Source organism: Otolemur garnettii, unplaced genomic scaffold (genome assembly GCF_000181295.1).
Source record: "Otolemur garnettii isolate 467f Iridium unplaced genomic scaffold, OtoGar3 scaffold00095, whole genome shotgun sequence".
NCBI lineage: Eukaryota > Metazoa > Chordata > Mammalia > Primates > Galagidae > Otolemur > Otolemur garnettii.
The window spans coordinates 7,397,711-7,411,006 of NW_003852490.1; the positions used below are offsets into that span (position 1 = coordinate 7,397,711).

Here is a 13,296-nt window from a genome sequence, read left to right on the forward strand (position 1 = left end):
GGCTGGGGATTCGAACCCGCCACCTTAGGTGTACGTGGCTGGCGCCTTAGCCGGTTGAGCTATAGGCGCCAAGCCTAAAGAGGTCCTTAATATAGGAACCCACACAAATAGCGCAAAGCTTAACAGGCACAGGGAAAAGGTATAGATCAGGCATACTCAAACTACAGCCCGCAGGCCACATGCGGCCCACCTAGGTCATTTATCCGGCCCGCTGGGTGTTTTTGCAGCCATTGCCTGTCCTGCTTAGCAGCCGACTCATCCCAGGGCCCACAGTCTGGGCCTCCAGTGGTCTGAGGGACAGTGAACTGGCCCCCTGTTTAAAAAGTTTGAGGACCCCTGGTACTATAGATTATGAGCTCTTCCTAGTAACTTCTAGAACATGCCAAGCCACCACCTTTGGGGTCCTCAATAAAGTCACTCCTTTCCCTGCCTCTCCTGGGGCTCTTCTTTTTGACTTGATATCATTATACAATGGAAATTTTTGCAATTTTTGATTTGTCCATTTCTCTTTGGTAATACTGAACGCTTTACCACTTCATCTGCCCTATAATTCAGACCATTTGGCCTAGTCACTGCTAAACCAAAATAAGAAGCCAAGGAGAAACTACTCCTATTTTCTTAATAATCCTCCCATTCTTGTTACTGTCACTAATTTTCTGCTATTTCAAGGAAGATCGGTGAATCATTTCCTATTTGTCTACTTCTCATTATGATTTCACTCTGTGAAATTCTTTACTTCTTTTATAAAATTTCTGATATCTGGGCAAGAAAATGCCACAAAATTCCACTGGCCTGGGGCTCAAGCCCCAAATCCTTATCCACCTTGTCAAGACCTAGCAGCTATCCAAGGCCTCCTTATTTTTATATATGCCTCAATGTGGTCCTTTCAAAGCTACCTGCTTTGCAACTTTGCATAGAGAATTAATGTGCACAAAGTTCTTGCGTCAAAGCAAGTCACTGATTAACAAATAATTATCTAAAAAGGTTGATGACAGGAACTGAAGATGAATTCCCAGACTTTTTTCCAGGAAACTGCTAAGAAAAAACAACATGAATATCTGGAACATATGCATTCAATTTGGATTGTACTTACGGAGGCATTTCTAAACTATGCTGCTAGTAACTCGGAGCTGAAAGCCAGACTATATTTAAATTGGGTTTCCTTCATGGGTCCGAGATTCCACAGAAATTCACAATTTGGCATGTGTAAGTCAAAACATGAAACTGAACTGTGTTTTGAATCTCAAATGTATCCTGCCACATTCCTAAAGAGACTATTAACATGGAAATTCCATACTGTCTATATATCATCATTAGTTTTGTGGGAGAAAAAGAATCTTAAACACGCTTCCAATTGAAAATGCCTTACTGTATTTGAAAGTATCTTCAGAATCTCAGGTAAGGTTTACAGGTTGTGCCTAATATAGATTCTTATTCAAACGTGTCCATGGTAATTAGCATTGCCGTTGAGTGCATTATTCAAAATTAAACTGTGAAATCTATGCCTATCTAGAGAATGCTGGGATGATCCTGGGATTAGGGAAAAGTCAGCTACTGACTTCAGGCAGAGGAAAGATGGCAAGGCTGCCTTCAGTGACAGTGGGAAGAGACAAAGGAGAGTGTCTGTGCCATCAGAAAGACCCTCCAATAGGAGAAGGAAGCTGATACGACAAATTCACAGACACTACCCTAAAACAGTTTTCAGATCTGTTTCACAAATGCTTTTCACTTATTTAGATTTACAGTTTTCAAACAGACATATAGGAATAAGTGTGACAGAGAATGAAGCCAATTTCATGATGACTGATACTCAACAAACCCCCCTGTTTGGGGCAGTCACATATTTGAGAGCTGATATCAAACCATAGACATAAATTTTATATATTGAGAGACTACAGAAGGGCAATTAATGAATCGGATGACTAAGTTAGTTCCGTGTGATTTAATTCTAGAAGTTAGAACATTTGCGATGTGAAACCTTGGGCCATTCATACTAAAACTTGGGTTTTGCCTCGATTTGGCTAAAAGAAATTGTTACCAAAGAGGAATTAGAAAAAAAATTTTGCTTTTAAGCCATAAAGCTTGTAATAAAAATAGGATTCACATTTAGTTTCTTTTTTTCAATCTGTTGGTATTTTTATATAAACCATGATTTATTTTGTTAAAATGTAAAAGTCTCAAAGTGGAAATATTCTCACATAAATTTATAATTCAAATGTTCCTTCTCTACTGCATTAAATCCAGGCACAATTACTGCACTAGAAAAATTAAAGAATTTAAATTCATCATATTGCTTTAGGATAGCAACACACAGCTGGGTGTGGACAATTATATAGACATATGATATAACAATATTCTAGCCCCAAGATTTAGACAGGAGAAACTATCTTCTCCTTCAAGAATATTCCTACTTGGAACATCTAAGAGGAGACAGAGTTTATGACAATCCAGAATAAAAAAAGTTGTGCATGCTCAGTAACTATGGATAAAGGATAACTCCAAAAATATTTTATTTATTTGCACTTTGGAATATACTGGAAAATTTAGTAATGACAGAGGAATAATAAGAAAAAAAGAACATTTATCTGAGTATCAGAAATACATAGATGTAAAGATAGATATAAGTGTGAGTTTTCTTTTTTTTTTTTTTTTTTGAGACAGAGCCTCAAGCTGTCCCCCTGGGTAGAGTGCCGTGGCATTACAGCTCACAGCAACCTCCAACTCCTGGGCTCAAGCGAGTCTCCTGCCTCCGCCTCCCAAGTAGCTGGGACCACAGGCGCCCGCCACAACGCCCGGCTATTTTTTGGTTGCAGCCATCATTGTTGTTTGGCGGGTCCGGGCTGGGGATTCGAACCCACCACCTTAGGTGTACGTGGCTGGCGCCTTAGCCAGTTGAGCTATAGGCGCTGAGCCATAAGTGTGAGTTTTCAATGGAAACACAGGCATAGATTTATTAAGAGTAGGAAATACAGAAAAACACGTGGGGCAGGCAGATATAGATAAAAATATTGGGACAGCAGGATCAAGACAACCTAATTTTTTAGCCACAGTGTCAAAATGACTTGATGTGTTAATCCTGTGAGAAAAACCACTTCATCTTAATGTCACCTTTCTTTTGACTATGAATGTCATACTAACTGGTATGGCTATGTAGGAAAAAGACCTGAGTTCAAATCTCAGCTCTACTTCTCATGAGAGAGGGGCACAGTAACCAGCTTTTCTGAGCCTCAGTTGCTCATGCACATAGGAGAGGTATCTATCTCTTAAGCTGCTGTAAGAATTGGGAGATACCGCCAGCACTCAGCACACTGAAGCAGCTCGAGGAAAGCGGTGACTGAGATTGTTCTTACTAGTACCTGTGTTGTGTTGCTGTGTTCCTATTAGTACCTGTGTCCACAGCACTGTTTGGGAGATTAAATGTGAGAGCACTTTGAAAAAATATAAAACCTCATCCTTCATAATTTGGACCCAGTTTGCCCAAATTTTAGGAAAAAAAAAAAAAGCAATAGTGGGTAGAAACAGGGACCTGGAAAAGGACAGATAAACATCAACTATGGGACAAAATGAAATACTCCCACGAAGGACCTAAACAAGCTGAGGAGATAATGTAGAATCCTGTTCCAAGGCTGGTAAATGGAAGAAGAGCAAAGCACGGGTGGTCTCAGCCCAGCACCATGAGAAGTGAGGAGGGCACAGTTCGGACATGAGTGGAGTTTCAGCTGACATGGTCCGAGACAAAGCAATGCCTTCTCAGACTTGATGCAGACCCAAGAGAGGTATCTTAATAATACAAACTGGCATAGAATTTATATATAAAGCAAGTGGCCAAACCACAGAGTATCATCGGGAAGCACTGCAGAATGGAGGAACTAATGAAGTAAGTAAAAAAATGACGAGTACCTTGACACCGTTTGTTATCAGTTAGCTGGAATCCCTCTGGACAAGTGCAATCATAGGACCCTTCCGTGTTAATGCAGTCTCCTCCCTGGCACACACTATTGTCCTCCAGGCACTCATTGATATCTGCAAGCCAATTAAAAAATTTCAAAAGGTTAAATAAACTACAGATCATAAAATCAGACACTTTTTCTTATCACACAAAGATGCACTGTTCTTATATCATTTGTAATGCAAAATTCTAAATGCATGGCAAACTTTTGACTGGCAGTTTTTTTAAACTAAAACATTTTGAAAGGACTTGGGCTTTGAATAAGAAAGGGAAGCTTTGGCTTGGCGCCTGTGGCTCAAGTGGCTAAGGCGCCAGCCACATACACCTTAAGGTGGCAGGTTTGAATCCAGCCCTGGCCCGCAAAACAACAATGATGGCTGCAACCAAAATATAGCTGGGCGTTATGGCAGGCGCCTGTGGTCCCAGCTACTTGGGAGGCGGAGACAGGAGACTGGCTTGAGCCCAGGAGTTGGAGGTTGCTGTGAGCTGTGATGCCACGGCCCTCTACCCAGGGGGACAGCTTGAGGCTCTGTCTCAAAAAAAAAAAAAAGGGAAGTTTTAAACATCAAATAAAACTAAATGGAAGAAGGGAAGTCAAAATTCTGTAACAATAGTTTACTTGGTTATGCTCTTGGTGATGGTAGAGAAGAAAATATTTCAAAAATGCATATTGTTAAGTGTATCAAGGATATTGGAGAACCTCCATAGCTGACCAACTCCCCACACTGACCACCTCCTTAAGATGACCTAATGTTCACAGACCAGACAGGCACATGTGAGTAGCAGTAGTACAACAGGCCTAACTCCTTATGTTGACCACCTCCATATGTTGACCAGTTTGTTACTGTCCCTTGGGTGGTCAACAGAGGTTCTACTATGCTTGATCTATTTATACATGCATTTTATTTTACATATATATATAAATAGGGAGCATATATTGCATTATCTATATATCTAGCTACATAAATATTTCCTATTATGCATTATAGGAAATATTTAAGGCTCGGCGCCTGTAGCTCAAGCCGCTAAGGTGCCAGCCACATACATCAGAACTGGTGGGTTCGAATCCAGCCTAGGCCTGCCAAACAACGACAACTACAACCCAAAAATAGTGGGGTATTGTAGTGGGCGCCTGTAGTCCCAGCACTTGGGAGGCAGAGGCAAGAGACTCATTTAAACCCAAGAGTTGCAGGTTGCTGTGAGCTGAGATGCCACAGCACTCTACCCACGGTAGTAGCTTAAGGCTCTGTCTCAAAAAAAAAAAAAAAGATTTAAAAGTTTCTGGCATGGTCTATGCCCCCAAAAAGAAATGTTTGTTCAAAAAACCAAATTATAGCCAGGCGCAAATTATAGCACTCACGCCTGTAATCTCAGCACTGTGGGAGGCTGAGGAGGGAGAATCGGTTGAGCTCAGGAGTTTGAGACTTGCCTGAGCAAGAGTTCATTTCCCCAACTAGTGAAAAAGAAAAAAAAAAAAGAAAAGAAAAACCCAGCTGGCGCAGCAGTGAGCACCTATAATCCCAGCAGCTTCTGGAGACAGGATGCCCACAGCCTGAGTCTGAGATTATGATGCCAGTGAGCTATGATGCCATTGTACTCTGCTCAGGGCATAGGGTGGGACTCTGTCTTAATGACAATAACAACAAAAAATCAAAGAAATTAAAATATATATATATATGTTAATAAAAATAAGCATATAGGGCAGCTCCTGTGGCTCAAAAGGATAGGGCGCCGGCCCCATATGCTGGTGGTGGTGGGTTCAAACCCAGCCCTGGCCCCAAACTGCAAAATAAAATAAATAAATAAATAATAAGCATATAAGATATTAAATTGTTTTTATAAATCCAAAATGATTTAAGAAATGTCACAAAATATAATGATTTGATAAAAGAATAGCACCAACTTTAGGGGTCATATGAATTTAGAGGAAAGACGTCATAAAGGCCCCAAAACGCTTCATATAATACAAAAAAATGTACTTGGAGTCTTGGCAGCAGTGTATATAGTGGAGGAACTTCTGGATGGGAGGCAAATCAGCACAACTGAAAAAAGCCTAGTGAAGTCCTCACTCAGCAGCTATCACAAATAGGCTGACGTTGCCTGGATTTTTTTAAATGTATATTGCTGCCATTAGGGTCTCATGGAGAAGTGGTGCTATGGAGCATAAACCTGCATATTGAAATTGTATATTTAAATAAAAGGGTTCACAGCTCTCTCAGGCATGTGACAAGTTTCTTTCTTTCTCTCCTGGCTTATACAGTCCACTGTGTACATGCGCACTGCACCTCATTAATAGTCATTACAATCCCTCTGCACATGCGCACTGTACACCAATGACTTCATTAATATTCATTACAGTCCATAATCCATCTTATGAATAAACATCTTGTGAGTATCTTGTAAGCAGCTCCTCCCTAGTAATCTACAGATTAACTGATATCACTTTTTCTAACATAATCCTTTTGAACATAATCCCTTTAACATAACTTAATGGAGAACAGGTTGTTAGCCGTTACTTCTTTTGTTCTTATCTGATGAAGCCTGAGGCTTGGAGGAGGAAGGTGGATTGAATACCTGCCCTGCTGACCTCAACTTTGGAGGCAGTTACTTCAATATTAAGCAAGGCATAATTAAGAAATTTCTAAGATGTACAGAAAACTTGTTTGCAAGCTTCCACTCCCATAAGGGCCTTAAGTCAGGGGGTTTTTATGCCTGCAACTGACCAGGCAGACCTTAGGTCAGGGGGTTTTTATGCCTGCAACCCAGCCATATGGGATTCTGCCTCAGTTTCTCACAAGTATGCCTGCACAAAGTCTTTTCACTGCTCTCTCTCAAACAGCTTTTTTTGGCCAGAGGTATATAGCATATGAGAAACCAGAAGTGGTGTACATAAACAATAGTAAGTTTTGACTGTGACAATGAGAAAAATTAATGACCCCTCTACTGCAATTTTTTCAAGACAGAGTCTCCCACTGTTGACCAGGCTACAGGGCAGTGGCCTTAGCCCAGCTCACGGCAGCCTCAAACTCCTGGGTTCAACCAATCCTCCTCTTCAGCCTCCTTACTCAGGAGGCTGGAACTACAGATGCCCACCATGACACTTGGCTAATCTTTTCTATTTTTAGTAGAAATGGGGGTCTCCTTTTTGCTCAGACTAGCCTCAAACTCCTGAGCTCAAGGAATCCTCCTGCCTCGGCCTCCCAGAGTGCTAGGACTTCAGTGTGAGCCCAGCCTCCCTCACTGCAGATGAATGTTGGGCAGATCTGTTTTGAGTGCTGCTTATTCCCACATTTACTCCTAGTCAGGACTCAGTGTTCCTAACACACTCCATGAGTCCTCCTTTTGTTGTATTTGTGAAGGATTTAAATTTTTAACATTGAAGAAAGCTGAGGAGCACAACCTTGTTTGCACAGAATTTGGCATTTAATGGCATTTCTCACAAATTATTCTGATTGCTACTAAAATACACGAGCAATTCCAGGAAAAAGTGAATGGGGAGCCTGCTGCAATCTCTCTTACACGCCCTGCTATCCACGTCCAGTACGGTGACATCAGTTAACTTTTCCTCATAGAACCTAACCAACCAGTTAACTGGGTTCTGTACTGTTCACAGGACAAACAAGGAGAGTGGTGTTATCATTTCCTCCTACCAAAGTAAAAACAAGTTCTTACGATGAGTATTCACCCACAATTAAGATGCTTCTGAATACTGATCCTGAAACATAAAACACAGCTGACCTGACTTTACCTCCACCAGAGCAGATTATCACTTTTTCTTTAATGTGCTTTTCCAACTTTCCTAAACCATGATTTACATACAATAGATTCATCTGTTTTAAGAGTCTAGTTCAACAAGTTCTGGCGAATGTGCACACATCTTGTCCCACCGCCAGTCATGGCACTGGCCTTCCCACCCTTTTGTAGTTTGCTTCTGCCCAACCTAACATTTCTGAGGTTCACCCAAGTTCTCAGATGCACCAGTAGTTCATTCCTCTTTATTGCTGAGTAGTATGCCATTATATAAATATACCACAATCTGTTCACCCATTCACCTTTTAATAAGCATTTTGGGTATTTCCATTTTGGCCATGACTAATACTTTCTATAAACATTCATGTATGAGGCTTTGTGTGAACATACGCTTTCATTTTCCTTGAGTGAACGTCCAGGAATAGAATGTCTGGGTCATACAATTAGTTTATGTTTAAGTTTTGAAAAAACTGTTTTCTAAAGTGGCAAAAGTCCCAAAACAATGAGTGCTGGAGAGAATGCGGGGGAAGGGACACTTGCACACCACTGGTGGGACTGCAAACTAGTATGACCTCCATGGAATACTGGCACATCTGAGGAACGGAGATACCTCAAAGAACTACAAGTAGATGATCATTGGATCCAGCAATTCTACTACTAGGTATTTGCCCAAAGGAAAAAAAAAGATAAAAATCATAAAGATACTTGCATACGATAATTTATAGCAGCACAACTCACAATTGCAAAGATGTGAAAATAACCCAAATGCCCATGAATACATGAGTGGATGAATAAAGTGTGGTATATGTATACCATAGCATACTACTCAGCCATAACACACACACAGTGATCTAGTATCTTTTGTGACAACCTGGAGGTACAGGGAGACCATTCTCCTAAGTGAAGTACCACAAGAATGGGAAAACAAACCCTACACGTACTTAATACTAAATTGGAACTATTCAATCAACACTTAGTGTGCTCGTGTGGAAGTCAACTCAATGGGAATCAGGCAGGCGGGAGGGAGGAGGAAGGGTTAGGTTAACTCACACCTAATGGGCACACATTTAGCATGAAGGGCATACTTATAACTCTGCTCTAAAATGTACAAATACACTTTATAACCAAAATGTATATATGCATGTAACACTCTGAATAATAAAATGAAATAAAATAAAAGTGGCTGGACCATTTACGTTCCCAAGTTCAGGTGAGTTCTGGCCTTGGAGCTCCAAATGTGACATATTTATTCTAATAGCTCCACCACTATTTTAATGAGTGTACTATAGGTGATCAGTTTTTAGGTTTGACTTCTTTCTTTGTTCTGTAGGAAATGGAGATAAAACAAGAAGCATTATTTGATCACTGGCATTATGTAAAAAAAAAAAAAAATCTCAATTTGAAGAAGATCAAGGAGAATCCTGAGAATATGAATTTCAGCAACAAGAAAAATGCTCCACGACCTAGACGTTTGCCTCAGCGTAATGGAAGCGTGTTGATTCCGTTCATACTACTTTAAAGTAGCATGATTTTCATTCCCTTTCCAAAATCTAAAAGAAATAATGAATGTGAGGGGACAAACACATGAAGTGTTTATAAACAATCACATCCATTTAAAAACTCTGTGCATTATATTAGAGTTAGTTTTAAAGCTTTTTTGCAAGTTTTTTTTTTTTTTTTTTTGAGACAGAGTCTCACTTTGTCCCCTCCATAGAGTACCATGGCATCATTGCTCACAACAACCTCAAACTCCTGACCTCAAGAGATCCTCTTGCCTGCCTCAGCCTCCAAAGTAGCTGGGACTACAGGTGCCCACCACAATGTCAAATAAAAACCAGCTAGTTTTTCTATTTTTACTATAGACAGGCTCTCACTTTTGCTTAAGCTGGTCTCAAACTCCTGAGCTGAAGCAATCCACCTGGCTCAGCCTTGCAGACTGCTAGGATTACAGGCATAAACCACCTCATCCAGCCTCTATCATTTGCAAGATCTTTATCTACTCCCAAAGCAAAAAGAGTAGGTTGAACATTAGGAGAACCCAACCATTGGAAATGGTTCTGTTCAGCCTCGGGTGGTGTAAATAGCCATATTTCTCCTAGGATTTAAGAAACAGGTTCTAAGGAAAACAAGGGCAGCTTGTCAAGGTCATTGAAGACCTTTATCTTACTAAAAATCTCATGGTTGACTTTTAGCCCTCTTCTTACACAGCAGCAATGTTTGACACAGCTTGTCACTCTCCTCTCCATGAAGCACTTTCTCCTCTGGGATTCTAGTTTTTCTCCTTCCTCATTTGCCACTTTATCCTCAGCCCCCTTTGCTGGTTCCTCCTGATTTCCTTACTCCCAAATCTTGGAGAGTCCAGGGGGCTGCTCCCCTAAGCACACTCCCTCCTCTGGTAACTGTATCCACTTTCACAGCTATAAACACTCTATGTGCTGAGGGCCCTCAGTCTAGAACTCACCCCTGAATTTGAAATGCAAGGGTCCTCTCACATATCTTCCTTTGAATATTCATTTTAGGCATTAAAAGCTGAAAATGCTGGTGTGAAGGGCCTCATCCTTTCCACAAAGCCTGCCCCTGGGCCTTTGCACCTGCCATTCCTTTGAACAGAATGCTCTTCCCATAAATAATCAAATGTCATTGTCTCAAGAAGCCTCTACTTGCACCTTATTTAAAATCACCGCCTTCCCTCAACTACCCCATGTTATTTTTCTCCATAACATTTATTGCCATTTAACAAAGTACACATTTTACTTATTCAGCGTATGTATTACCTTTCTCACTAGAATGTAAGCTCCACAAGGGCAGGAATTTCCGTATGCACTGTGCCTAGAACACAGTACCACAAACCTGACACTCCGTACCTATTTGAACAAATAGATCAATGAATAAACAAATGACTCTGAACTGGAAAGAAATATCCGAAGGAAGGAAATATTATCAGGTCTTCCCCACTTTTTCTGATGTTGTCCACAAAGAAATGGCCAAGAAGGAAAAGGTACAAGAAGAGCGAGTAAGTAATGAGTCTTCTCAGGCTTTATAAGAGACATGCAGGGAGCAATCTCTTTTGGAGGCTGAGGAAAGATTAGTGTAAGAACCAGGATGACTGAGCCCCCCAACCTCCCCATCATCGCGGACTGAGGGTTACTGAGCATGTCGGATTAAGCAGCGCACAGACAGAGCACAACACTTGGAAGCAGGACTCTACTAGGACTAGACGGGAGGCCGGCAGGCTCACAGCATAATGTCATAAGGAAACAGGGCTTTGTCAGAGTTATCAGAGCAAAGTTACACATGTAAACATAAAGGGCAGCGAGAGAGATGGCGCTTCCTTCCCCAGCTGCGAGAAGCATGCAGCAGTGGAGATGCAGCAGTCACAACTCCGTTAATTGTGGCTACTTATTCTGATCACTGGGGGTCAGAAACTGTTCTAGCTGGGAATCAGCAAGCTGACAAGCTAACGCAGTTTCAGAGGCAGCTCTGAATTAGCTGGGTGGACTCCTATCCCATCTAAAACCCAGAACACACCAGGGAAACTAGTCCTGACTTTTAAGAGAAAGGGACCTGATTACATATTCCAAAAGAAGCTTTCTTAGGGAAACTATCTTTGAAACATATATATTAATATTAGTAATGAAGAAAAAGTTGGCTAAAAAGTTTTTGTTTGACTTTTCATGTAATGGACATTTTTAGAATAAAAACCTTAGACTTCTCTTAAGATGGTTACACATTAAAACAAAGAAAACAGGATCATGCCCTCTGATGAATGTCAACTACCTGAGACTTAATTGCCTGGTTACCTTCTTGGCTTGGCCAGGAATCAGGGCAAGAGTGACACAGATGGTGGGGTGAGGCTTTCAGCTCCTTGCCATACAACTTACCACCTACTCAGTTCTAGAATAGATTCTTCCATAACTGCATCTCCCCAACACAACTACCCCTTCCAGCTTGGACAACTGTGTTGAATCATTAATATTTACCCATACTTTAGAAAGCTCCTCAAACATAAATTTTCAGATACAATCATACCTTACTATATTGATGTGTCACTTAGTTGACCATTTATCTATTTTTCAATAGGTATATTGCTTACAACTTTTCCTTGGTGTTAACATTTTTAAGAACATTTCACCTTAGGATAAAATCCTAGAAGTTAATTTACTGATTCAGAAACTGTATATATTTTAAGACCTTTGAAACTCTGCCAAGAAGAGCCGAGTCATTTCACATTCCCAGCCACAGCAGCAGAGTAGGGGTGGGGACTCAGCCCCTTTGTAACTGCCGTGCCAAGTTCTCTGGTCAGAAATGCAAGATGCTATAAACTATCATGGATCTTTCCAGTGGACAGAACTTGGAGCAGAAAAGGACTTGAGGCCATTGAAATGTGTGTCACAAAACCATTCCCTGAAACGTTCACCTGTTTCTCCCAAAGGTGGAGTTCAGACTCTCCCTCAAAAGCTCTGATTCTGCATGTGGGGACAACCCCGCCAGTGCATGTGTCTGCTTTCACAACTGACAGGCTCTAAAAGAGGGAGCGAAAAGATTGTTTGGGTGGTCAGTGAATGCCCAAAGTTCTCAAGTGACAGGCTGGTGACAGAGGGAAGACAACAGCACGCTGGGAGATGCTCCTCTCTCCACACAGAGGATGGGCTCAGCAGCCCTGACCACCACAGGGAGGTCCTCAGCTGGGGCACGAGTGGAGATGGTTCACGACCACACAACGCCATCCATGTGGGATAGCTTTCAGAAACATTTTATGCAAGATGCTCAGAACTGAATTAATGTTTGGCTCTTAAAAACCTTTCAGTTGTCAGGAAAGTTAAGCTGTATTTACTTACTTGGAAATTTGGAAGTTGGTCCTATGTAAATAAGCTGTTATAGTTCAGAACTATTCGTCCAGGATAAACCAGCTATTGCTGTAAAGTTAAACTGGTTCTTTACGCCCTTGGCTGGCATGATTCTAAGAGACAGCACTGAGTAGTGCAAAAAAGCTTGGATCCTGCTCTCTTCTCTGCATTATTTGTGTGTCTGTCCCCACTTCACAGGGATGTAATGCCTCACTGTGAAGTTTCACCAGGTGGGGTTCAAGGACAGAGGCTGAGGTGATGTTCAGATTGCCATCTGATCTTGGCATTTTATGAGTGCAAAATCAAGCACAATTCTTACCTTCACAGTGGTCTCCAAGCATGGATGCTCTGTAGCCCTGGTCACACACACACTGGAAAGAGCCCTCCGTGTTCCTGCACTGGCCATGCGTGCAGAGATGACGGTGCTGGCATTCGTCAATATCTGTGAGGAAGGGAGCAGAGAGAAGCTGGCAAGAAGTGCTTCAAAGCTGTTCTCAGTCACTCAAATGGGGACGTCTGCACACTATCCTCAGTCACTCAAATGGGGACGTCTGCACACTATCCTCAGTCACTCACATGGGGACGTCTACACACTATCCTCAGTCACTCAAATGGGGACGTCTACACACTATCCTCAGTCACTCAAATGGGGACGTCTGCACACTATCCTCAGTCACTCAAATGGGGACGTCTGCACACTATCCTCAGTCACTCAAATGGGGACGTCTGCACACTATCCTCAGTCACTCA

The 13,296-nt window shown here is 41.6% G+C and overlaps 1 protein-coding gene across 8 annotated transcripts in view; it reads right to left on the bottom strand.

The window, feature by feature from the left end:
- The window catches only part of LTBP1 (latent transforming growth factor beta binding protein 1), a 437,504-nt gene that overhangs the window by 91,665 nt on the left and 332,543 nt on the right, over positions 1 to 13,296 (bottom strand). For all 8 annotated transcript variants that reach the window (XM_023516658.1, XM_023516653.1, XM_023516654.1 and 5 more), the window contains 2 exons: positions 12,866 to 12,988; positions 3,901 to 4,023 (listed from right to left, as the gene is read on the bottom strand). In XM_023516658.1, the coding sequence (XP_023372426.1) occupies positions 3,901 to 4,023; positions 12,866 to 12,988 (246 nt within the window). The remainder of the gene's footprint in view (positions 1 to 3,900; positions 4,024 to 12,865; positions 12,989 to 13,296) is intronic.